This window comes from Helianthus annuus, chromosome 4, assembly GCF_002127325.2.
Source record: "Helianthus annuus cultivar XRQ/B chromosome 4, HanXRQr2.0-SUNRISE, whole genome shotgun sequence".
Taxonomy (NCBI): Eukaryota; Viridiplantae; Streptophyta; class Magnoliopsida; order Asterales; family Asteraceae; genus Helianthus; species Helianthus annuus.
This window is the reverse complement of record NC_035436.2, coordinates 151,593,466-151,620,797: the sequence shown is the minus strand read 5'-3', so window position 1 is coordinate 151,620,797 and position 27,332 is coordinate 151,593,466. Positions and strand designations below refer to the sequence as shown.

At 47.5% G+C, this 27,332-nt stretch overlaps 1 protein-coding gene across 1 annotated transcript; it reads left to right on the top strand.

Annotated features, from left to right (window-relative positions):
- Positions 1 to 22,993: 22,993 nt before the first annotated feature.
- On the top strand, positions 22,994 to 25,563 carry LOC110936725 (rho-N domain-containing protein 1, chloroplastic). Its single transcript, XM_022179139.2, has 2 exons — positions 22,994 to 23,148; positions 24,315 to 25,563. Exons 1-2 carry the CDS (start codon positions 23,106 to 23,108, stop codon positions 25,361 to 25,363), a joined length of 1,092 nt encoding a protein of 363 aa, XP_022034831.1. The 5' UTR covers positions 22,994 to 23,105; the 3' UTR covers positions 25,364 to 25,563.
- The last annotated feature ends 1,769 nt before the right edge of the window (positions 25,564 to 27,332 follow it).

The window sequence follows — 27,332 nt, the reverse complement described above, 5'->3', positions numbered from 1 at the left end:
ACCTATCGCCAGAACATGGAACGCACAACAGCTTAGACGCTGCTATATGTAAGCTATGTTCCTACACTCTCTATGTAACCTATTGGGCCGCAGGCCATTTGCAAATAAATAAATAAGCAATTTTCTACATTATTGTTTGTTATTACTATTACAAATGCGTGTTCCACTTTGCGGTATCCCAAAAACAGATTGGCAAAATCTTCATTCATGATACCCATACAAAGTGGTAACCACACACAAATATTGTAATAGACCAGCAAAAGACAAACAGACTTGCATGTTTTATCCGGCCGGATACACAAGTTTTGTTAAACACAATTCCTGAGCCCCAAAAAGGCAAACAATGGAATTGACGCGGACTCATACGACAAAGGTATGGAGTACACTCGACCCCATTCACAAATGGGTAGAGTTCCGGTAACATAAGCTTTTACAAAGCTTAAGCAATTCTAAAAACCCTCCCACGGTGAATAACAGAATTGATGCATACCCATACAACAACAGTATGGAGTATACTTGACCCCGTTCATAAATGGGTAAAGATTACGCATACACACGTTCAGACATGCAAGAATTAAAAACACTTGTACAAACTGAACAAAGAAACTTTATATTCAAAAAATTCAAGTATCTACATGATGCTTACTGAATTTACATAAAGTTCCTACTCTATACAAGAGGAATACAAAAAAGGAGGCACACTCGCCAACCTAAACCCTATTTTGTACCGCTGGTCCCCGCGTCTCCTCCGGCACCACCAGCGGGTTCTTCCTCTTCCACATCAGGGTAAAGCATCCGTAAGCGGTCAACATAGTCCGCAACCTCCAAACACTCGTCCAGCTCCCCTACACAGGCAAGGGGCGTGTCATAAAAGGAGGCTACGGCCGCTTTCAGACGACCCTCAGTATCCACATCCCGGAAACCGGATGCCTGATCAGTATAACCGCCTGCGGACAATACATTGATATGCCCAATGCAGCGGTTAAAACCAGCCTTGAAGCCAGCATCACGCGCACGTTCCTTAACCAGGTCCAAACCTGATGAGGTCTCAGGGGCGTTCATGATAGCCTCGACAATCTGCAATAAAAGAATCATAAGTCTTACAATACTAATCCACGCCAATATAAAGGCAAGGGATACTTACACGCGCGATGCCGTGAGTCCGCAACCACTCACGGTCAGCTTCCAGTTGGTTAAAAGAGGACACCAAGGCATCCTTGGCCTCAACAGCAGCGTCAGCCCGCTTCTCCGCAACGGACACGCGGGTAGTAAGGTCCGTAACTGCGACCTCCCGGGCCTGAACCTCAGCCTGTTACAACAACAGCAAACAGTTCACTCGGTGAATATTTTCAAAACAATAAAGACAAAAGCAACAACGCTAAAGAAACGTACCTGCAGGCTTTCAACAACTTTGCCTAAACGAATGCGCTCCGCATTCGCCTCTTCAAGAGCTTTAGAAGCACGGCTCTCCTGCTCCGCGGCCTCTTCAAGGGCCTTTGAGGCACGAGCCCCGGTTGCTTTGGCCTCTTCAAGCGCCTTCAGGGCCTCATCCTTTGCCTACAGCGCTTTAGCTGCTGCTGCCTCAGCCGCAGCTTTTTCATTGCCCAAGGCAACATTTGCCGCCTTGGCGTTTGCTAACTCCTGCCGAGTATGAAACAGAAGATTGTTCTGCTTAGCCCAAGATTCGTTCCACTTCTTGCGCTCGTTGGATGAAATTTCCTCCCAACGCTTACGCTCATCAGCAAGGAGTTTAGCAAGGGTACGCACCTGTTTCAGTTGCACCGTGGCAGCCCACTCAGAGGTCTGTTTCTGCTTCTCAAAAGCAGCTTTATCCTTCTCAAGCTGCTCCGCACCCGCACGAGCAGCCTCGACCAACTTCTCGGCTTCCGCCCGCATACGAGCAGCCTCCTCCTCGCGGCGGCCCAGCACCTTATAATCTTCCAAAATGGCATTAGCCACAATGGAAGACCCTACCAACATGGTCGAGAGCTGGTTTATACGCAGCTCCCGCGATGCGGCACGAGCCCGATCAACTTCAAAGGGGGTCCCCAGACCACCCAAGATCTCCCTACAGGCCGCAGGGTCGTTAGCAATATCATCCCCCTGCAATACAGTCCAGGGGGGTCGATGATACAGCGTACTGCGATCCTGGGAGTAGGTGCGGTAGTAATACTCCAATTCAGACTCCCCAGGCTGAATTGGAGGCCCGTCATACCCCGCACCACCGGCAGACGAGCCGGTACCCTTATCAACCGCAGACTTCTGCGGCCCAGCATCATGCTGCCGCGCTTCAGCGCCAGCTTTTTGCGGTTCAGCGTCCGAATGTTGCTTCCCAGTAGCAGTGAACCGCAAACTCAAATCGTCTCCCTCATTGGGAGAGATCAGGTTGTTAGACGAGTCGACAGTATCAAATATCTGGGCCGCAGCATTCTCTGCGGTACCCTCCTTCTGCACGGTTGACTCGGGTACCACCTTGACGGGAGGTGTCGATGGCACCTCCGCTCCACCCGCATCCATGGCACGCGGAGGGGATTCCGGAGCATCGAAGATAGAAAAATCTTCATCTTGACGCACTGCAAAAAAGTCAAAGAGCTATCAGAACTAGTTACACAACAGTTAAGACTAGATAGCCTACACTTACCAACGACAACCGCAGGTTTTTTCTGCGCCGGAGCAGACCTTTTGGTTACTAGCCTCCGACGTTTGGTTTCAACACCACCAGCAGCTTTCTGCTCTGGCCTCCTCTTCTCACCAATCACAGGGGGACCCGCAGCTGTCCCTCCCGCAGCCACCTCTTCTGCCTGCTTCTTCGCAGCACCAGAACGTGACTCCGCGGCTGTACTCAAACCCTCAAGGGTATCAGATACTATCACATAATCCTTGTGTCGACGAAAAGAGGAATGAGAGATACCTGCTGCCTGCGGCACCAGATGAGGCACAGTAGTGACCTCCTTTATCTTCTTTTGGCGAAAGCGCACGCCCTTCACAGTTTGCCTCTTAGGCACACCTTTCGCTTCAGGGTCCCCCAAGGCCCCAAGATCACCTGCATGGAATCAATACGTCAATAACACAACATGATCAACACACGTAGCAAAGCTTCGATAGTATACCTTTGCCTACTGGCAACTCAACTGCCAGTGCAGCCGCAGTAGGCACCCGGAAGTTACTACGGATGATAGTGTTGTGATCCTGTTCACCATCCGCACAAACTACGGTCTCAACCGTACCCTCGAAATCCGGAGCAAACATCCTCCATGCGGGAGCATCTTCTGATAGTAGACACAAAGGTCAATAACACATGTAAGGATAAAGAACGTAAAGAAACAAAAAGGACGTACCACCGCTCTTTTCCCGCACCACGGGTTTCGAGTTCTTGCCCCTCCTCAACATCATACGCAACAGCCATAGTTGCGTGTTGGTCAACTTCACAGACTCAATAGTCTGCAGTTGCGGGAACCATTGCACCGACTTCAAACTGGGCATCGCAATGGTCTCTGCTATGATCGTCTCGGTCACATTCCGAAACGTCATATCCACAGCAAGGGCAGCAGACTTGATGTAGAAGAACTTCTTCTTCCACATCGTCATCCCCTTAGGGGGAGTCATCAGCTTTGGGGTACCGTCTCGTAGACGGAAAGAAAAGAACCCCATAGACACTGTCATCTGATAAAACCGTCGGAAGTCTCCAACGGTAGGCTCTATGCCAAGAGCACGGAAGGTAAACTCAAAATTACGAATCCGAATCATCCCAAGCGGACTCACTTGAGAAATGTGGACCTTGTACCACTCCAAGATATCCACAACAAACACCGTCAACGGTAATCGGAGGTTACAATCTCCGAAGAAATCGGACCACATGGTCACATAACCGGCCGGAGCGTCGGCACCAGTATCACCCTCTGATGGGTACCGAGCCCCATATTCCGAGGGCATTTGGACCTCAAGCATAAGGCGATCAAAGCTTTTTCTAGTCCACTTCAGTGCCGGTAATCCACCACCGGCAGCCCCCTCTTCTTCTTCTTCGGCCACTAAAGGCTGTTCAGGGTTTTCACCCTCCACATTGTGTGGATTCGATGGTTCAGCCATCAAAAATATCAAAGAAACAGAAGATGGTGAACAGAAACACTAGAAACCTCACCGGAATTTCAGAAAAAATCGTCGGAGAAGACAGATGACAACTTTCTCTCAAACGGCAAATTTTTTGAATTTTCGACCAAGTGAGAGGAAACCACAAACGGTTTTCCCCTTATATACCCATCGCAATTAATGCGGAGGGAGAAAGCAAATCATCACGTTCAAAAAGAGCGTATCTTGCAACAACACGTGTCGAGCGCCGTTTCAGCTGACGGTTATCACGCGCGCGTGGCCGCCCACGCGCCTGACAAAGAAGACGTTTACACTCCCTGCTACAGTGCATTTAATGCCTCGGGCAGTACAAATGTCCTTTCATTTCAGCACATGCAGAAACGTCTCACCAACTTCTACCAACTCACACGTGCGATCAAGCCACATAGGCAAGAAAAAGCGACAACATTATCCAAAAAATCTAAGCGGCATGCGGTTTTTCTGGTTTACCGCACCATAACCCATACCGCATGTCGTTTTTTTATATACCCTAAAAAATAGGTAGAAATATATCTATCTATACTATAAAGGGATATATTACCTTTTCCGCATCACTCACGAGCACACGTGAAATATGCGGAAGTGACACACATGAACCCATTCAGATGTGTCAGATGCTCAGAACCAATGTTGTTCTTTGGACTGAACCGCATCTCAGGAACAGGCAAAGCGCATTGCCTTCCTTTTCTTCAAGCTTCAAATCCATCCTGTCCGGTTCACAACCACAGAGGGTGCATAAACAACTTCTTCAGAAAAAAGAACGGAATCTACGCGCCCGCACATCAGCAGCCCTGACTCCTGAACCTTCAAGAGTTACATCCGTGCAACAAGCACACTTTGAGCGAATATGGGACTGCAACATCGCAGACACCCATAAAGAGCTACAGACATAACCATAGCTTCCGCAGAGTGGTTGCTACGGAAGAGCAAAGCTCACTCCACATCACCGAACGAGGCTACCTCGTTATAAACTCGGTATTGGAGCGTGAAGGTAAGTGGCTCCAGAAAGAGCGCAGATACGTGCTCTAAACAAGCACTTATCAAGCAGCAAGTGTCCGAACAGCGGTAACAAGTCTGCCTATGACTTTGTTTACCTGCCAACGGACCGCGGTAACAAGTCTGCTTAGGACTTTGCTTACCTACCAATGGATCGCTTGGAATAAACAACGATGGGCATCCCCTTGCCTATGACCATGTTTATTTACCCATAGTTTAGATCCACATTGTTCGACCAAACACGGCCAACAATGACGCAACGAAGTAACCGCAAAGAACGTACGGTTACTTGAGAGCTATCAAGACGAACATGAACACTCCACAAAAAAGGGATGGTCATCTCATCATAGGATGCTGAACATAGAACTTGAACAAAGTTCTAACACAACATCCAAAACCTTCAAACCCGACCGCAAAGGTTGGTTTACAAGTTTTTCTTTTCTTCTTCGTGCACCATTCTGGCAAATGGTTCGAAGAAGAAACCACCTCCAAGAGGTTCGAAACATGTGCAAACCTTCGAACCACCATCCAAAAGGTTGGTTCGAAGTTTGTGCAGCATTACTATGAAGGTCCCTAACAGGCCTTCAACACAACAACAGGTGGCAACCCACCTGATGACATGTAACGGCTGAGAATTTCGCATCAAGCGAAATCCCTTCACCGGTACGGAAGAGGCATAGCCGGATTTTTTACCAGATCACCAGTTTGATCTGGCCTAAAATTTTCTCCAGACTGCCACACTACCTTCCTACACCATAAGTCCAGTAATCCTCCCACGTGCAACTTGCACAAGGTAGCAACACTAGACTGGGGGGACTTGAAGGGGTATGGTCCCAAAACGACCATTACCCGCATCAAACAAACCCCTACCAGTAAGCAAACCGCACCCATGCGGTCACATCCTTCGAACCCATTCGGTTCGAAGATGAATAGCTTGACCCAAGTACGAAAGAAGATGAGCATATCGATGCGGCTGGCACCGCATCATATGGCCATTTTCGTCACGACAAGGGAAGCCAGCAAATAGTCTCCACATACGATGATGCGGCCAACACCGCATCTCGCGTATTTCTTGATCACAAGTAGGAGACGCGGTAACTTCAGACGTTACCGCATGCAGCGATGCGGCTCGCACCGCACCCTGCATATCCAACAAGTGGACTGACACGCCAGGCAAGTGGCTGACACCACGAGGCAAGTGGCGCCGGCGACAGTCCCCTGTCAGAGCTATTAAAGCAATGGGCTGACGTGGCGTAACCCCCACGGCCGGCGAGACTGACACACCTGCAACGGTGCAGCTCGTCGTCAGCCCATCCATCAATCTCCTCCTTCACTCCTCGGCTATAAATACCGACCCCAAACCAGGTTTGAGGTATCTCTACACAACTCTCTAACTACTACTATCTTGCTTTGCTTCCCAAGCAAACTACTGATTCTCACGCCGGAGAGTGGTAACAAGGAGCACCCCCCACTCCATCCTCCTTGTTACGAGTCACGGCTTGTTTCCTTGTGCAGGAGATCATCCACCGGTGACCCAGCCAGCGATCTCCGAGAGGAAGGGATTAACCCTTCTTGGCGAGACCAGTGTGTTAACCCTGCCCGGTTAAACTGTTTGCTGTTGTTGTAACAGGCTGAGGTTCAGGCCCGGGAGGTCGCAGTTACGGACCTTACTACCCGCGTGTCCGTTGCGGAGAAGCGGGCTGACGCTGCTGTTGAGGCCAAGGATGCCTTGGTGTCCTCTTTTAACCAACTGGAAGCTGACCGTGAGTGGTTGCGGACTCACGACATCGCGCGTGTAAGTATCCCTTGCCTTTATATTGGCGTGGATTAGTATTGTAAGACTTATGATTCTTTTATTGCAGATTGTCGAGGCTATCATGAACGCCCCTGAGACCTCATCAGGTTTGGACCTGGTTAAGGAACGTGCGCGTGATGCTGGCTTCAAGGCTGGTTTTAACCGCTGCATTGGGCATATCAATGTATTGTCCGCAGGCGGTTATACTGATCAGGCATCCGGTTTCCGGGATGTGGATACTGAGGGTCGTCTGAAAGCGGCCGTAGCCTCCTTTTATGACACGCCCCTTGCCTGTGTAGGGGAGCTGGACGAGTGTTTGGAGGTTGCGGACTATGTTGACCGCTTACGGATGCTTTACCCTGATGTGGAAGAGGAAGAACCCGCTGGTGGTGCCGGAGGAGACGCGGGGACCAGCGGTACAAAATAGGGTTTAGGTTGGCGAGTGTGCCTCCTTTTTTGTATTCCTCTTGTATAGAGTAGGAACTTTATGTAAATTCAGTAAGCATCATGTAGATACTTGATTTTTTGAATATAAAGTTTCTTTGTTCAGTTTGTATAAGTGTTTTTAATTCTTGCATGTCTGAACGTGTGTATGCGTAATCTTTACCCATTTATGAACGGGGTCAAGTATACTCCATACTGTTGTTGTATGGGTATGCATCAATTCTGTTATTCACCGTGGGAGGGTTTTTAGAATTGCTTAAGCTTTGTAAAAGCTTATGTTACCGGAACTCTACCCATTTGTGAATGGGGTCGAGTGTACTCCATACCTTTGTCGTATGAGTCCGCGTCAATTCCATTGTTTGCCTTTTTGGGGCTCAGGAATTGTGTTTAACAAAACTTGTGTATCCGGCCGGATAAAACATGCAAGTCTGTTTGTCTTTTGCTGGCCTATTACAATATTTGTGTGTGGTTACCACTTTGTATGGGTATCATGAATGAAGATTTTGCCAATCTGTTTTTGGGATACCGCAAAGTGGAACACGCATTTGTAATAGTAATAACAAACAATAATGTAGAAAATTGCTTATTTATTTATTTGCAAATGGCCTGCGGCCCAATAGGTTACATAGAGAGTGTAGGAACATAGCTTACATATAGCAGCGTCTAAGCTGTTGTGCGTTCCATGTTCTGGCGATAGGTTCGCCCTCTAGTGTTTGTAACCTGTATGCGCCCTTCCCTAAGACCTCGCTGATGAGGTAGGGTCCCTCCCACTTGGGGGCAAGTTTTCCTGGGCGCTCGGCGTTAGATGCCTCGTTGTCACGTAGGACGTAGTCCCCTGGATTGAAAGTACAAACGCGGACTCGCGCGTTGTAATACTTTTCCAGTTTGGATTTGTATTTGGCCTCGTTGATGGCGGCGTTCTCGCGCCTTTCTTCTAGGAGGTCCAAATCGATCCTACGTTCTCTGTTGTTGTCTAGCTTTTCGATAGCCAACATTCTAGGAGATGGGAGGCCCATTTCCGCGGGTATCACCGCTTCCGACCCGTAGACGAGGCTGAAAGGTGTTTCCCCGTTGCTTGTTTTTGGGCTAGTGCGGTGAGCCCATAAGATGCTTGGGAGTTCATCGACCCAGCCACGCCTGGCTGTTCCCAATCGTGCTTTGATTCCTTCGACTAAGCCTTTATTTATACTCTCGACTTGGCCGTTCCCCTGTGGGTGTGCGACTGACGAGAATATGTGTTTGATGTTCAGCTCTTCTAGCCATTGTTGGAATTCGTCGGCAGCGAAGTTGGTGCCGTTGTCGGTAACAATGTACATTGGTAAACCGAAACGGCAGATGATGTGCTCCCAAATGAACTTTCTTGTTATCATAGCGGTGGTGGAAGCGAGTGGTTTCGCCTCTACCCATTTTGTGAAGTAATCAACCGCCACTATGATAAATTTAACTGCACCTGGTGCGTCCGGGAATGGTCCCACTACGTCGATCGCCCATTTTTGAAAAGGCCATGCAGTAGTGACGGGGACCAGATTGTTTTTTGGCCGCAAAGTTTTTGGTGCATGGCGCTGGCAGTCCATGCATTTGCGTAATTCTTTGACGGCGTCCAGGTGCATGCCGGGCCAGTAATACCCGGCATTCATGATTTTTGCCACGACCATGCGTGGTCCGGCATGTATGCCGCATATGCCCTCATGTATCTCTCGGATAAGGTATGTGGCATCTTGTGGATTAACGCATCGGAGGAGCGGTCCGAGGTATGACTTCCGGTATAAGATACCGTCTCCCATTTGATAGTGGCACGCTTTGTATTGCAACTTACGTGCCTCTGTTTTGCTCTCGGGAGTCACACCTGACTGAAGGTATGCGATAATTGGTGTCATCCATGACGTTGTCCCGTATTGGATGACACTGACCTGGCGTAGAGGAACCGAAGGATTTTGCAAAATCTCGATACGTACCTCCTTTGCCAAGTGTTGGAAACTGGTGGATGCAAGTTTTGATAGTGCATCCGCAGATTTGTTTTCGCTTCGATTAATGTGTCGAATATTGAATGAAGCGAATTTGGATTTTAGCTGCAGGGCTTGCTCGAGGTAGAGGATCATGATATCCCCTTTGGCGGCATAGTCGCCGCGTACCTGGCCCGCAACTAACAAGGAATCGACGTGCGCTTCCAGATGTTGCACGCCGATTTTGACTGCTAAACGTAGCCCGGCTAATAGTGCTTCATATTCTGCCTCGTTGTTGGTGCTTTTAAAATCGAGGCGGATGGCATATGTAAGCTCTTGGCCGTCAGGGCTGACGAGTCGCAGACCTGCGCCCGCGCCTTCCTCGTTGGATGCACCATCGGTAAATAGTGCCCATACTTCTGAGGAGGGTGGTGGGGGCGCAGGATTTTGGGATTCTTCGCATTCTTGGATGCGATCCGCTGGTACTTCAGCGGCGAAATCAGCTAAGATTTGGCCTTTGATGGCAGGGCGCGGTTTGTAATGTATTGTATGTGCGCCCAGTTCAATTGCCCATTTTGCTAATCTCCCAGAGATGTCGGGTTTGGACAGGATCGGGCCGATCCTGTAATTGGTTAGCACTGTGATGATGTGGTTTACGAAGTAGCGTCGTAACCGTCTTGAAGCATGTACCAGTGCTAGTACCAATTTTTCCATTATTGAGTATCTCGTCTCCGGGTCGTTGAGCATTTTGCTGATGTAATAGATGGGTGTTTGAACCCCCGCTCGTTCCACTATTAATACCGCGCCCACTGCGTTGTCTGCAGCGGATAGGTATAAGATGAGTGGCTCATCTTTGCATGGTGCGGTTAGTGTTGGGAGTTGTATCAAACACTCCTTCATTTCCTGGAAGGCCTTTTCGGCCTCTGTGGTCACGTGTGCTCGTGTGAGTTGTATCAAACCATTGTTTCATCATTGTTTCATCATTGGCGCCCACCGCTACTCTTAGCACTTTTTAATCCATCCCTCTCCCTCTCAAGATCATGACTGACAACCAAAACACCAATGCGGATAACCCAAATCCCCCGGTCCCAACAGGGGTCCACCCTTCGACCCCCCAACCCGGACACATTGGCACGTCCACCCAAAGGATCCCATCCTTTGCGTTCGGACACGACTTATCACAGGCCCCAACTGTGCTTCCACCAGGCGTGGACTTACACTCCTGGTACCAACAGCAGACTGACCTGCTGATAGCGGCTTACAACCGCGCTTGTACGGAAGCAAACGTACAAGCTGGGCCTACTCCAATACAACACACACCTGCCAACCGTATACTCCAATACGATGGCAGGTTACACTCACGTCAGGCTTCCAGAAGCCGACATGACGACCGTGGATCATCTTACTGTTCGGTCCATACACTCAATGAGGATACTTCCTCATATGAGTCCCGCTCCAGAGGGCCAGTGCATACCCGCCTGGGCCCCTATGGGGAAGATAGGAGGCGGTCAGCCTCCAGGCGCGGCCCAGGCATCCAGAGCCGACTGGGCCCGCAACCTTACACGGAAGGGTACGGTCATACCGACCCTGACGATCAAACCTACCGCGGGGAGTCTCACGACACCAACAGCAGACCGGGGGGACGCAACTATGTTCCTCCCAGTCACCCCCGCACTACATACCTCAGGGCGGCAAAGCGCCCTGTGCACGAACCATACAGGCCAAGGGCCGCGGCCGAAAATTCAAAATTCGTCCCGCACATCGCCAACGCCGATATCACAACGACAAAATTCCCAGTCAACATTGGGAAATACAGTGGCTCGACCGACCCGGACGACCACATGAACATCTTCACAGGCGCAGGCGTCAATGGCAGGTGGGACGAACCCACCTGGTGCAATTTTTTCCCCCAGACCCTTATCGGTCTGGCGAGGGCATGGTTTGATTCTTTGCCAGTGGGATCACTGGATTCTTTCGAGGACTTGCGCGCCAAGTTCCTCGCCCATTTTAGCCAACAGCGACGCCACGAACGCGATTCGTTGGACGTCATGAACATCTGGCGAAGGGATGACGAATCGCTCGAGGCATTCGTCATCCGTTACAATAAAGAATGCCTAGAGATAGGCGACGTGGCGGACCAAATGGCGCGAAACCATTTTATTCGGGCCGTCAAAGACAGAGAGATGATCATGACCATCTCTGGCAAGGAGGGTTTGCCTAAAAAGTGGGAGGATGTCATGACCGCAGTCAAGACATATGCCCAGACACAGCGGTCGCTCGAACCGCACGTCAAAAAGGCAAAACCCCAAGCCGAAACATCCCACCAAGGGTCCAAACGTAACAACAAACGAAACCGGGATGCGGGCAATCGGGATATTACTAAACCGTATTTCCCGCAACCCAACACGTTTGACCCACAATGCTACAACCCGGCCCGAGACACTCGGGCACCAAGAAAAGAATCTCGGGACCGCAAATGGACCGAGATCAACCAGTCGCCAAGAGAGGTCCTCCTCGCGGACCCACAATTCTTGCGACCGGCCCAACCAATGAAGTCCAAGAAAAGTCAGGACCTCACACTATACTGTGAGTACCACAAGGACTCGGGCCACACCACCAACAACTGCATCAGTCTCCGGCTGGAGATTGAGCGGGCGTTGAAAGAGGGGAAACTGCAACACCTTTTGCCAGGTGGACAAAAGCCCACCAAGCATATCACCCCTCACAACGAAGGTACCTCCTCCGGAAAGAAAGCCATGTACGTGGCTTCCACCCACATGATTTACGGAGGCAAGGGTAGGCCGCGCAAAGCGGCACGAAGACCGGACAATGATTGGAAAGACGAGCAAGTCGTCTTCCCAAAAGTCCGAGGCGGACCGCGTGATAGACGCGCCGTCGTCATTTCAGGCCAGCTGGCCCATTACTGCACCGAGCGTCTGTTCATCGACCCGGGCAGTACATCCGATATAATCTACGAGCAATGCTTCAATCAATTTGACCAAGAGGACAAAGATCGGTTGCAAGCCGTAGATTACCCGCTGGCCGGATTCGCAGGGGAAACAGTCTTTCCCCTAGGTCAAATTACATTTCCCGTGCGTCTTACCAATGGTAAACACACGCGGACAGAGGAGGTTAACTTTATGGTTTTACCCCACACCTCCAATTATGACGTCATCCTTGGGAGAGAATCCCAAGGAGACTTCAATATGATCACATCCGTCCCCCACTCCGCGGTTGGTTTCCCAACCGCATCGGGGGTTGCAATCATCTACGCCCGCAAGGACGTTATGATGACGGACGAAGCACGTCCGACAAAGGTCGCAAGGCCCACCCCCGTCGACCAACCGGAAAAATGGGTTCTCAACCCAACGCATCCGGAACAGAAGGTCACATTGGGTCACGCCTTATCCTCGACCACCAGAGCGCACCTGAAGGAGCTCCTCTTCAGGAACCAAGACATCTTCGCGTGGACTCCTGCAGACATGACAGGGGTCCCACGTGAAATAGCGCAGCACTATTTGAATACCAAACCAGGTATCAAACCAGTGATCCAAGGCCAACGCCACCTTGGGTCAGCTAAAAATCAGGCGATGCAAGAGCAGATCGAAGAACTGCTCTCCGCAGGTATACTGCGGGAAGTCAAGTACCAGACTTGGTTATCCAACCCTGTCATGGTAGAAAAACCATCCGGGGGCTGGCGCATGTGCGTCGATTACAAGGACCTTAACAAGGCCTGCCCCAAGGATTGTTACGCGCTTCCAGAAATCGACGAAAAGGTCGATAACCTCGCGCCATTTCGGTGGAAGTGTTTCCTCGATTGCTACAAAGGGTACCACCAGGTACAAATGGCACTTGAGGATGAAGACAAAACGGCATTCCGGACCCCAACCGGAAATTACTGCTATACAAAAATGCCGTTTGGGTTGCGCAACGCGGGCTCAACCTACCAAAAACTGATGAACGACACTTTCCGCGGTCAAATAAGCAAAAGTGTCGAAATCTATATGGACGACCTGGTCGTCATGAGCATGGAGGAAGATACCATGCTCACCGATATAGAAAGAACATTCCAAACTCTGCGAAGCGTCAACATGAAGCTCAATCCAGGGAAATGCTCGTTTGGAATGGAAGAAGGCAAATTCCTTGGGTTCATCGTCACCAAAGATGGATTCAAGGTAAACCCGGAAAAAGTGCAGGAGATCGAGCGCATGCCATCGCCTGCATCGATGAAAGATATGCAACGCCTGGCCGGAAGGCTGGCGGCACTCAACAGGTTCTTGGCTAACCACGCAGCCAAGTCATACCCTTTCATCAAGACCCTGCGAAGCTGTTCTAAGAAAGAACAATTCCAGTGGACCACAGAGGCCGAAAAGGCCTTCCAGGAAATGAAGGAGTGTTTGATACAACTCCCAACACTAACCGCACCATGCAAAGATGAGCCACTCATCTTATACCTATCCGCTGCAGACAACGCAGTGGGCGCGGTATTAATAGTGGAACGAGCGGGGGTTCAAACACCCATCTATTACATCAGCAAAATGCTCAACGACCCGGAGACGAGATACTCAATAATGGAAAAATTGGTACTAGCACTGGTACATGCTTCAAGACGGTTACGACGCTACTTCGTAAACCACATCATCACAGTGCTAACCAATTACAGGATCGGCCCGATCCTGTCCAAACCCGACATCTCTGGGAGATTAGCAAAATGGGCAATTGAACGGGGCGCACATACAATACATTACAAACCGCGCCCTGCCATCAAAGGCCAAATCTTAGCTGATTTCGCCGCTGAAGTACCAGCGGATCGCATCCAAGAATGCGAAGAATCCCAAAATCCTGCGCCCCCACCACCCTCCTCAGAAGTATGGGCACTATTTACCGATGGTGCATCCAACGAGGAAGGCGCGGGCGCAGGTCTGCGACTCATCAGCCCTGACGGCCAAGAGCTTACATATGCCATCCGCCTCGATTTTAAAAGCACCAACAACGAGGCAGAATATGAAGCACTATTAGCCGGGCTACGTTTAGCAGTCAAAATCGGCGTGCAACATCTGGAAGCGCACGTCGATTCCTTGTTAGTTGCGGGCCAGGTACGCGGCGACTATGCCGCCAAAGGGGATATCATGATCCTCTACCTCGAGCAAGCCCTGCAGCTAAAATCCAAATTCGCTTCATTCAATATTCGACACATTAATCGAAGCGAAAACAAATCTGCGGATGCACTATCAAAACTTGCATCCACCAGTTTCCAACACTTGGCAAAGGAGGTACGTATCGAGATTTTGCAAAATCCTTCGGTTCCTCTACGCCAGGTCAGTGTCATCCAATACGGGACAACGTCATGGATGACACCAATTATCGCATACCTTCAGTCAGGTGTGACTCCCGAGAGCAAAACAGAGGCACGTAAGTTGCAATACAAAGCGTGCCACTATCAAATGGGAGACGGTATCTTATACCGGAAGTCATACCTCGGACCGCTCCTCCGATGCGTTAATCCACAAGATGCCACATACCTTATCCGAGAGATACATGAGGGCATATGCGGCATACATGCCGGACCACGCATGGTCGTGGCAAAAATCATGAATGCCGGGTATTACTGGCCCGGCATGCACCTGGACGCCGTCAAAGAATTACGCAAATGCATGGACTGCCAGCGCCATGCACCAAAAACTTTGCGGCCAAAAAACAATCTGGTCCCCGTCACTACTGCATGGCCTTTTCAAAAATGGGCGATCGACGTAGTGGGACCATTCCCGGACGCACCAGGTGCAGTTAAATTTATCATAGTGGCGGTTGATTACTTCACAAAATGGGTAGAGGCGAAACCACTCGCTTCCACCACCGCTATGATAACAAGAAAGTTCATTTGGGAGCACATCATCTGCCGTTTCGGTTTACCAATGTACATTGTTACCGACAACGGCACCAACTTCGCTGCCGACGAATTCCAACAATGGCTAGAAGAGCTGAACATCAAACACATATTCTCGTCAGTCGCACACCCACAGGGGAACGGCCAAGTCGAGAGTATAAATAAAGGCTTAGTCGAAGGAATCAAAGCACGATTGGGAACAGCCAGGCGTGGCTGGGTCGATGAACTCCCAAGCATCTTATGGGCTCACCGCACTAGCCCAAAAACAAGCAACGGGGAAACACCTTTCAGCCTCGTCTACGGGTCGGAAGCGGTGATACCCGCGGAAATGGGCCTCCCATCTCCTAGAATGTTGGCTATCGAAAAGCTAGACAACAACAGAGAACGTAGGATCGATTTGGACCTCCTAGAAGAAAGGCGCGAGAACGCCGCCATCAACGAGGCCAAATACAAATCCAAACTGGAAAAGTATTACAACGCGCGAGTCCGCGTTTGTACTTTCAATCCAGGGGACTACGTCCTACGTGACAACGAGGCATCTAACGCCGAGCGCCCAGGAAAACTTGCCCCCAAGTGGGAGGGACCCTACCTCATCAGCGAGGTCTTAGAGAAGGGCGCATACAGGTTACAAACACTAGAGGGCGAACCTATCGCCAGAACATGGAACGCACAACAGCTTAGACGCTGCTATATGTAAGCTATGTTCCTACACTCTCTATGTAACCTATTGGGCCGCAGGCCATTTGCAAATAAATAAATAAGCAATTTTCTACATTATTGTTTGTTATTACTATTACAAATGCGTGTTCCACTTTGCGGTATCCCAAAAACAGATTGGCAAAATCTTCATTCATGATACCCATACAAAGTGGTAACCACACACAAATATTGTAATAGGCCAGCAAAAGACAAACAGACTTGCATGTTTTATCCGGCCGGATACACAAGTTTTGTTAAACACAATTCCTGAGCCCCAAAAAGGCAAACAATGGAATTGACGCGGACTCATACGACAAAGGTATGGAGTACACTCGACCCCATTCACAAATGGGTAGAGTTCCGGTAACATAAGCTTTTACAAAGCTTAAGCAATTCTAAAAACCCTCCCACGGTGAATAACAGAATTGATGCATACCCATACAACAACAGTATGGAGTATACTTGACCCCGTTCATAAATGGGTAAAGATTACGCATACACACGTTCAGACATGCAAGAATTAAAAACACTTGTACAAACTGAACAAAGAAACTTTATATTCAAAAAATTCAAGTATCTACATGATGCTTACTGAATTTACATAAAGTTCCTACTCTATACAAGAGGAATACAAAAAAGGAGGCACACTCGCCAACCTAAACCCTATTTTGTACCGCTGGTCCCCGCGTCTCCTCCGGCACCACCAGCGGGTTCTTCCTCTTCCACATCAGGGTAAAGCATCCGTAAGCGGTCAACATAGTCCGCAACCTCCAAACACTCGTCCAGCTCCCCTACACAGGCAAGGGGCGTGTCATCAAAGGAGGCTACGGCCGCTTTCAGACGACCCTCGGTATCCACATCACGGAACCCGGATGCCTGATCGGTATAACCACCTGCGGATAGTACATTGATGTGCCCAATGCAGCGGTTAAAACCAGCCTTGAAGCCAGCCTCGCGCGCACGCTCCTTAACCAGGTCCAAACCAGATGAGGTCTCAGGAGCATTCATAATAGCCTCGACAATCTGCAATAAAAAGATCATAAGTCTTGAATGCTAATCTAAGCAAATGTGTCAAGGCAAAGGATACTTACACGCGCGATGCCGTGAGTCCGCAGCCACTCACGGTCAGCTTCCAGTTGGTTAAAAGAGGACACCAAGGCATCCTTGGCCTCAGCAGCAGCGTCAGCCCGCTTCTCCGCAGCAGACACGCGGGTAGTAAGGTCCGTAACTGCGACCTCCCGGGCCTGAACCTCAGCCTGTTACAAGAACAGCAAACAGTTCACTCGGTGAATATTTTCAAAAAAAAATAAAGACGAAAGCAACAGAGGTAACGAAACATACCTGAAGGCTGGAAACAACCTTATCCAAACGAATGCGCTCCGCATTCACCTCTTCCAGAGCCTTGGAAGAACGGCTCTCCTTCTCCACGGCCTCCTCAAGGGCCTTTGAGGCACGAGCCCCGGCTGCTTTGGCCTCTTCAAGCGCCTTCAGGGCCTCATCCTTTGCCTGCAGCGCTTTAGCTGCTGCGGCCTCAGCCGCAGCTTTTTCATTGCCCAAGGCAACATTTGCCGCCTTGGCGTTTGCTAGCTCCTGCCGAGTATGAAACAGAAGATTGTTCTGCTTAGCCCAAGATTCGTTCCACTTCTTGCGCTCGTTGGATGAAATTTCCTCCCAACGCTTGCGCTCATCAGCAAGAAGTTTAGCAAGGGAACGCACCTGTTTCAGTTGGACAGTGGCAGCCCACTCAGAGGTCTGCTTCTGCTTCTCAAAAGCAGCTTTATCCTTCTCAAGCTGCTCCGCACCCGCACGAGCAGCCTCAACCAACTTCTCGGCTTCCGCCCGCATACGAGCAGCCTCCTCCTCGCGGCGGCCCAGCACCTTATAATCTTCCAAAATGGCATTAGCCACAATGGAAGTCCCTACCAACATGGTCGAGAGCTGGTTTATACGCAGCTCCCGCGGTGCGGCACGAGCCCGCTCAACTTCAAAGGGGGTCCCAAGACCGCCCAGGATCTCCCTGCAGGCCGCAGGGTCGTTAGCAATATCATCCCCCTGCAATACAGTCCAGGGGGGTCGATGATACAGCGTACTGCGATCTTGGGAGTAGGTGCGGTAGTAATACTCCAATTCAGACTCCCCAGGCTGAATTGGAGGCCCGTCATACCCCGCACCATCGGCCGACGAACTGGTACCCTTATCAACCGCAGACTTCTGCAGCCCAGCATCATGCTGCCGCGCTTCATCGCCAGTTTTTTGCGGTTCAGCATCAGCATGTTGCTTCCCGGTAGCAGTGAACCGCAAACTCAAATCGTCTCCCTCATTGGGAGAGATCAGGTTGTTGGACGAGTCGACAGTATCAAATATCTGAGCCGCAGCATTCTCTGCGGTACCCTCCTTCTGCACGGTTGACTCAGGTACCACCTTGACGGGAGGTGTCGATGGCACCTCCGCTCCACCCGCATCCATAGCACGCGGAGGGGACTCCGGAGCATCGAAGATAGAAAAATCTTCATCTTGACGCTCTGCAAAAAAGTCAAAGAGCTATCAGAACTAATTCCACAACAGTTAAGACTAGATAGCCTACACTTACCAACGACAACTGCAGGTTTTTTCTGCGCCGGAGCAGACCTTTTGGTTACTAGCCTCCGACGTTTGGTTTCAACACCACCAACAGCTTTCTGCTCTGGCCTCCTCTTCTCACCAATCACAGGGGGACCCGCAGCTGTCCCTCCCGCAGCCACCTCTTCTGCCTGCTTCTTCGCAGCACCAGAACGTGACTCCGCGGCTGTACTCAAACCCTCAAGGGTATCAGATACTATGACATAATCCTTGTGTCGACGAAAAGAGGAATGAGAGATACCTGCTGCCTGCGGCACCAGATGAGGCACAGTAGTGACCTCCTTTATCTTCTTTTGGCGAAAGCGCACGCCCTTCACAGTTTGCCTCTTAGGCACACCTTTCGCTTCAGGGTCCCCCAAGGCCCCAAGATCACCTGCATGGAATCAATACGTCAATAACACAACATGATCAACACAAGTAGCAAAGCTTCGATAGTATACCTTTGCCTACTGGCAACTCAACTGCCAGTGCAGCCGCAGTAGGCACCCGGAAGTTACTACGGATGATAGTGTTGTGATCCTGTTCACCATCCGCACAAACTACGGTCTCAACCGTACCCTCGAAATCCGGAGCAAACATCCTCCATGCGGGAGCATCTTCTGATAATAGACACAAAGGTCAGTAACACACGCAAGGATAAAGAACGTAAAGAAACAAAAAGTACGTACCACCGCTCTTTTCCCGCACCACGGGTTTCGAGTTCTTGCCCCTCCTCAACATCATACGCAACAGCCATAGTTGCGTGTTGGTCAACTTCACAGACTCAATAGTCTGCAGTTGCGGGAACCATTGCACTGACTTCAAACTGGGCATCGCAATGGTCTCTGCTATGATCGTCTCGGTCACATTCCGAAACGTCATATCCACAGCAAGGGCAGCAGACTTGATGTAGAAGAACTTCTTCTTCCACATCGTCATCCCCTTAGGGGGAGTCATCAGCTTTGGGGTACCGTCTCGTAGACGGAAAGAAAAGAACCCCATAGACACTGTCATCTGATAAAACCGTCGGAAGTCTCCAACGGTAGGCTCTATACCAAGAGCACGGAAGGTAAACTCAAAATTACGAATCCGAATCATCCCAAGCGGACTCACTTGAGAAATGTGGACCTTATACCACTCCAAGATGTCCACAACAAACACCGTCAACGGTAATCGGAGGTTACAATCTCCGAAGAAATCGGACCACATGGTCACATAACCGGCCGGAGCATCGGCACCAGTATCACCCTCTGATGGGTACCGAGCCCCGTATTCCGAGGGCATTTGGACCTCAAGCATAAGGCGATCAAAGCTTTTTCTGGTCCACTTCAGCGCCGGTAATCCACCACCGGCAGCCCCCTCTTCTTCTTCTTCGGCCACTAAAGGCTGTTCAGGGTTTTCACCCTCCACATTATGTGGACTAGATGGTTCAGCCATCAAAAATATCAAAGAAACAGAAGATGGTGAACAGAAACACTAGAAACCTCACCGGAATTTCAGAAAAAATCGTCGGAGAAGACAGATGACAACTCTCTCAAACGGCAAATTTTTTGAATTTTCGACAAAGTGAGAGGAAACCACAAACGGTTATCCCCTTATATACCCATCGCAATTAATGCGGAGGGAGAAAGCAAATCATCACGTTCAAAAAGAGCGTATCTTGCAACAACACGTGTCGAGCGCCGTTTTAGCTGACGGTTATCACGCGCGCGTGGCCGCCCACGCGCCTGACAAAGAAGACGTTTACACTCCCTGCTACAGTGCATTTAATGCCTCGGGCAGTGCAAATGTCCTTTCATTTCAGCACATGCAGAAACGTCTCACCAACTTCTACCAACTCACACGTGCGATCAAGCCACGTAGGCAAGAAAAAGCGACAACATTATCCAAAAAACATAAGCGGCATGCGGTTTTTTCTGGTTTACCTCACCATAACCCATACCGCATGTCGTTTTTTTTATATACCCTAAAAAATAGGTAGAAATATATCTATCTATACTATAAAGGGATATATTACCTTTTCCGCATCACTCACGAGCACACGTGAAATATGCGGAAGTGACACACATGAACCCATTCAGATGTGTCAGATGCTCAGAACCAATGTTGTTCTTTGGACTGAACCGCATCTCAGGAACAGGCAAAGCGCATTGCCTTCCTTTTCTTCAAGCTTCAAATCCCTCCTGTCCGGTTCACAACCACAGAGGGTGCATAAACAACTTCTTCAGAAAAAAGAACGGAATCTACGCGCCCGCACATCAGCAGCCCTGACTCCTGAACCTTCAAGAGTTACATCCGTGCAACAAGCACACTTTGAGCGAATATGGGACTGCAACATCGCAGACACCCATAAAGAGCTACAGACATAACCATAGCTTCCGCAGAGTGGTTGCTACGGAAGAGCAAAGCTCACTCCACATCACCGAACGAGGCTACCTCGTTATAAACTCGGTATTGGAGCGTGAAGGTAAGTGGCTCCAGAAAGAGCGCAGATACGTGCTCTAAACAAGCACTTATCAAGCAGCAAGTGTCCGAACAGCGGTAACAAGTCTGCCTATGACTTTGTTTACCTGCCAACGGACCGCGGTAACAAGTCTGCTTAGGACTTTGCTTACCTACCAATGGATCGCTTGGAATAAACAACGATGGGCATCCCCTTGCCTATGACCATGTTTATTTACCCATAGTTTAGATCCACATTGTTCGACCAAACACGGCCAACAATGACGCAACGAAGTAACCGCAAAGAACGTACGGTTACTTGAGAGCTATCAAGACGAACATGAACACTCCACAAAAAAGGGATGGTCATCTCATCATAGGATGCTGAACATAGAACTTGAACAAAGTTCTAACACAACATCCAAAACCTTCAAACCCGACCGCAAAGGTTGGTTTACAAGTTTTTCTTTTCTTCTTCGTGCACCATTCTGGCAAATGGTTCGAAGAAGAAACCACCTCCAAGAGGTTCGAAACATGTGCAAACCTTCGAACCACCATCCAAAAGGTTGGTTCGAAGTTTGTGCAGCATTACTATGAAGGTCCCTAACAGGCCTTCAACACAACAACAGGTGGCAACCCACCTGATGACATGTAACGGCTGAGAATTTCGCATCAAGCGAAATCCCTTCACCGGTACGGAAGAGGCATAGCCGGATTTTTTACCAGATCACCAGTTTGATCTGGCCTAAAATTTTCTCCAGACTGCCACACTACCTTCCTACACCATAAGTCCAGTACTCCTCCCACGTGCAACTTGCACAAGGTAGCAACACTAGACTGGGGGGACTTGAAGGGGTATGGTCCCAAAACGACCATTACCCGCATCAAACAAACCCCTACCAGTAAGCAAACCGCACCCATGCGGTCACATCCTTCGAACCCATTCGGTTCGAAGATGAATAGCTTGACCCAAGTACGAAAGAAGATGAGCATATCGATGCGGCTGGCACCGCATCATATGGCCATTTTCGTCACGACAAGGGAAGCCAGCAAATAGTCTCCACATACGATGATGCGGCCAACACCGCATCTCGCGTATTTCTTGATCACAAGTAGGAGACGCGGTAACTTCAGACGTTACCGCATGCAGCGATGCGGCTCGCACCGCACCCTGCATATCCAACAAGTGGACTGACACGCCAGGCAAGTGGCTGACACCACGAGGCAAGTGGCGCCGGCGACAGTCCCCTGTCAGAGCTATTAAAGCAATGGGCTGACGTGGCGTAACCCCCACGGCCGGCGAGACTGACACACCTGCAACGGTGCAGCTCGTCGTCAGCCCATCCATCAATCTCCTCCTTCACTCCTCGGCTATAAATACCGACCCCAAACCAGGTTTGAGGTATCTCTACACAACTCTCTAACTACTACTATCTTGCTTTGCTTCCCAAGCAAACTACTGATTCTCACGCCGGAGAGTGGTAACAAGGAGCACCCCCCACTCCATCCTCCTTGTTACGAGTCACGGCTTGTTTCCTTGTGCAGGAGATCATCCACCGGTGACCCAGCCAGCGATCTCCGAGAGGAAGGGATTAACCCTTCTTGGCGAGACCAGTGTGTTAACCCTGCCCGGTTAACCATTGTTTCATCACCTCCGTCTTCTGGAACACATATAAGAGGAAGAAAGGTTTTAACGGTGAAAGATGTGTTTGAGAAAGTAGAATACTCATGTGCGGAGAGAGAAGGTTCTAGAGAGAGAAAGTAGAGTGGAGTTAGTTGAAGGAAGGTGGAGAGTTTGAGAAGAAGATGTGTTTGAGGAAAGGGTAAATTGGTCATTTCACACTCACTTAACAGAGAAAATAAACTGAAGTTAGACCCAGGGACTATCCGGGAACAAAAAATGAAAAGTTAGGGACTATTGAGGTAATTTTAGAAAGTTAGGCAATAAAAGTGAAAAAAGACAAAACCACAGAGACTATCCAAGCATTTTTCTCTTTTTAAAATGTAAAATAACTTCCGGTAATATCTAAACATTTTGCTTTTTTCTTATTGAAAAGATAAGCATAGTGATTTCCAAATTTGCCCCTTGAAAAATCACATATTACAGGAGAGGGTTCTCCCTCCTGACCTCTAAAATGCAAAACCCCTAACACTCCACCAAAAACCTTTACTCCACCAAATGTTGCCGGCGTCTCATCTCATCTCTCACGGCGTCCCCGCTGGTAAGTTTTCCGGCCGTTTTTAACAGCTATCTCCGAATCAAATAGTTGCTTACACTTGTCAGCCGATTTACCTTTATCCATGTATTATTACTTTTTCATTAGGGTATAAACCTCTTTTCTTCAAGAAATTGTTATCTTTTTTCTATGATTTTTGGGGTTTGAATGTTTGTGAGGCTATAGATTCCGTTGGGGTGTTTCTAGCTTTCTGGGTTTTGGAATGAGTTTGCTTTTCTATATGGTTTTCCTGTTTTTACGTGTTCGAACGCCAACCGTTCGATGAAATGTCTGAATGGTTTCACAAGCTGAAGTTTGGTTTAACCTTAACCGTTGATGCCTGCAGCGCCTCTAGCTAGAATTTTCTTGCTTAATTTGACTGCTTCAGTGCAAAATTCGTAAACCCCCAATCTGAGGAGTTACACTCTGATTAGTAGATTGCGTACTGCTACTTTTTCAGTAAAAAAATGGTACTCAAAACCATGAATTTAAGCATTTTGATGGAGTAAAAATGTTAAACAATCATTATCTTATGTATCAGTTTTCTCAAAATTATAGTATTTGTAATAATTTTGAAGATGAATATCAATATTGCCAAATTATGGTGCAGCTCTGCTAGTGTATTCTTTTTTTTTTTTATGTTAACTGAGATGGTAACTTGTAATACCCTATAATAACAATTGAATATTTTTACGATACCCAAATTCGTTTGCAGCGTGTGCGTCCGCACAGATCCACGCATGCTCTTTGGGTTAAATTGCTAATAAAAATTATTCTTCTCTTGTAAATAGGGGTGTAAACAAGCTGAGCCGAGCCCAAGCTCGTTTAGGCTCAAACTCAAGCTCGGCTTGTATAGAGCTGTATGTCTAAAGCTTGAGCTTGGCTTGTTTATTATTTGTTGTTTATTTAATTATTATTGTAATATATTTTTATAATACTTTTACATACACATAATATTTGTTATATAAATAAAAGCTTGTTTAGGCTTGCGAGACGGCTCAAGCTTGATAAGTGAAGCTCGGGATCGAGCATGGGCTCTAGCTTGTTTAAGCTCGGCTTGATTCAAGCTTTTAACGAGCTGATCTCGATTAACAAACGAGCGGCTCGGCTCGTTTACACCCCTCCCTGCATGACAAATTTTAAACAATTACTCTCTTTCTTGGTTTCCTTAGGTCATGGAACACCAGAAGGCAGGTGCCTAAGGGCATTCACTGTATCTCCATGTTCTTTTTGCAACAACAATAAAAGGTTCCCACAAGTCAAAATCGTACCTTCTGGAAACTTGACTTGTGCTTCAAGGGGTACCACGTCTTTCATTTGCAACGCAAATTCTAGCGGTCAAAGAAGAAACCCAGATTTTTCAAGGCAAAATAGACAAGGCTATTCAAGAAACAAGAATAGAAACCACGAAGATCGAGATGCCATTGACGGTTTCGAAGACTCTGAAGTTTTCTCTTCAAAAAACGGCCAGTCTTTTCTTTCCAGTTCTCCCCCGAAATTCCAATCCACCGCAGCTCCCGGGCCTAGAGAGAGAGAAATTGTGGAAATATTCAGAAAAGTCCAGGCACAACTAAGAGAACGGGCTGCACAAAAGGAAGAGAAAAAGGTTGAAGATTCGCAAGGACACAATAAACAGAACGAGACCGTAGATTCTCTTTTGAAACTCTTGAGAAAACACTCCGTCCAACACGGAAAAAGCACAACCACGAGCCGAAACAATAGAGATTTTGTCTTAGACAACCAGCCCGAACAGAACAATTCGTTTCTAGAAGATAAAAGTCCGAAAGACTCGAATAACCGGGTCAAACATGAGGTCCAAGCCACTGAAGCCCAATCTGTAAGACCCGTATCAAATTTCCAAAAGAGGTCTCCGGTTTCTGGATTCAAATACAGGCCACTTTTGACCGGCGAAGAGTCTTTCACCCCTGGACCATCGAAAAGGAAAGAGCCTGAGGCTGAGCCAACACCTGAGGTCAAAATCAAGACTGTGTCTGAGCCAGAGGTCGAAAACGAAGCCTTTGTCGGGTTTGATGAAGGTTCAGATGATGACATTGAAGAGATTGCTGATGAGGTTGATGACTCGGAAGAAGCAAATGTGATTGAAGATAAGGATCTGAGCAGCATGAAGTTGGTTGAGTTAAGGGAAGTGGCTAAATCTAGAGGCATAAAGGGGTTTTCTAAGCTGAAAAAAGCCGAGTTATTGGAGTTGCTGACTAGTTGAGAGTTTATCATAGAATTCAAGTTGTTTTGATCTTTCTAAATTTGTGATATTACTATCTTTTCGGTATGTGTTACCGAGTTGGGTTTGTTTGATATGGTTGGAATGTTTTTGAGTTAATTACCATGGATGATGGATGTGCCAAGAACTAGACAGCTGGTTAGAGATATTTTGTTGAATTTGAATTTTTGTAGTTGAGTAAATTATTAGAAAAAATGCTTAAAAATACCATGGTTTGCTTAATAGAATATGACTAGGGGTGTGCAAAAGTCAGTTTGTTTCGGTTGGTTGTGGAGGCTTGACTATAAATATTAGGGGTGTGCATGGGTCGGTTTGGGTCGGTTTTGACCAAAAACCATAACCATAACCGCGACATCGGTTATTGGATAACCATAACCATAACCGATCGGTTATGGTGGTTATGGTTATTCGGTTTTGATGGTTATAGCGGGTCGGTTATGGGTGGTTAACCGTGTATTTAGATTAGCTAAAAATAACTTATTTTTTAACATGAAATAAATTGTTATTGCATATTTGTATATATTAGTATACTACATAGTATTAAAAAATACATATAATCTATAATATTAATACCAATTATTATCGAATATTCAAATAAAGTGATACGATACATTCCATAAATTCAAATAAATATTCAACCAAAGCCACAAAATGATATGAAAAACCAATAAGTACTAAAAATCTTCAGTCAAAAACATCAAATATTAAAAATATGGTGAAAAGTCCTAAATCCTACAAAAATTTATTACATGTCGGTTCGGTTCGGTTATGTTGGGTATGGAAAAAATGATAACCATAACCGACCCGCTACATTCGGTTTTCAAAAAAACCATTAACCGACCCACCGGTTTTTTATTTGGTTCGGTTTTTTCGGTTCGGTTTTGTTGGTTAATTCGGTTATGGTTCGGTTAATTCGGTTTTTTGCACACCCCTAATAAATATAACTGAGCTTTGGTAATGGAAGATTGAGAAATCGTAAGGCTAACTATCGGTTATAGACTGGTTTGGGTAAAGTAATGACATGCATTTCGATCTCGAAATGAATTATGTTAATCTCACAGTAATGTACATTTTGAATAGGTTTGTGTATGGAAAATAAGAAACAATGATAATCTCGGGTTTGGTTTGGTTAACGTTTGGTTATGGAAAATAAAAAATGATCTCGAAATAAATTATTGCACCCAACAACATAACTGGTTTGGTTTGGTAAACGTTTGGTTATGGGAACCCTTAACCATAACCATAACCGAATAATCGGGTAATCAAACCATCAAATAATCTCGGTTATCGGTTTAGTGGCGATTTGGTTATTGGTCAATTTCGGTTAACGGTTAAGGTTTGCTCACTAGTATGCAAAATAAGAAACAATGATGAATACAAACCAGGAGACCCTTGTAAATGTTGTCACTATTAGCTATACTTTATTATTATTATGGTTTAGTTATATAGAGCTTGTTGGAAAAAATGGTTTAATGAAAGCTATGGATATTTTATTCCCTAATGATCCATTGTTTTAATAATGTTGAAATTAATTTGTGTTATTAGTTGTTGATTAAGAATGTACACATACTAGTAGTTGTTGATACTACATACATGTCAACACTTAATGCTTAACGAATCACTAAGTACAAAAATACTATATATGTACAAAGACAAAGGACACAATGTGAAGATTGAAGTCTACATAGTTGAAGTATGGAAAACCAAGACTAACATGCATACATCAAAGCCTAACCAACAAGTGGATACATTAGAGATTAGAGAGAATTAAACAAGGTAATAATAACATAATCAAATGAATTATCTTAAAACCAAAGTATTTTCTCTAATCACATTTAGTAAAGTTCAAATCTCAAAAGTAATGATTTAGTTGGAAAGTTATTGGAAGGACTTTGGAATTCAAATATGAAATGGTTCTTGTTGAGATATTTCCATAAGGCTGAGGGGTGTG

Excerpts from the sequence above, each read along its gene's own strand:
- LOC110936725 (XM_022179139.2), top strand. The coding sequence starts at position 23,106 with ATGTTGCCGGCGTCTCATCTCATCTCTCACGGCGTCCCCGCTG. Across the intron at positions 23,149-24,314 it reads CTCTCACGGCGTCCCCGCTG|GTCATGGAACACCAGAAGGC; the intron begins GTAAGTTTTCCG and ends TGGTTTCCTTAG.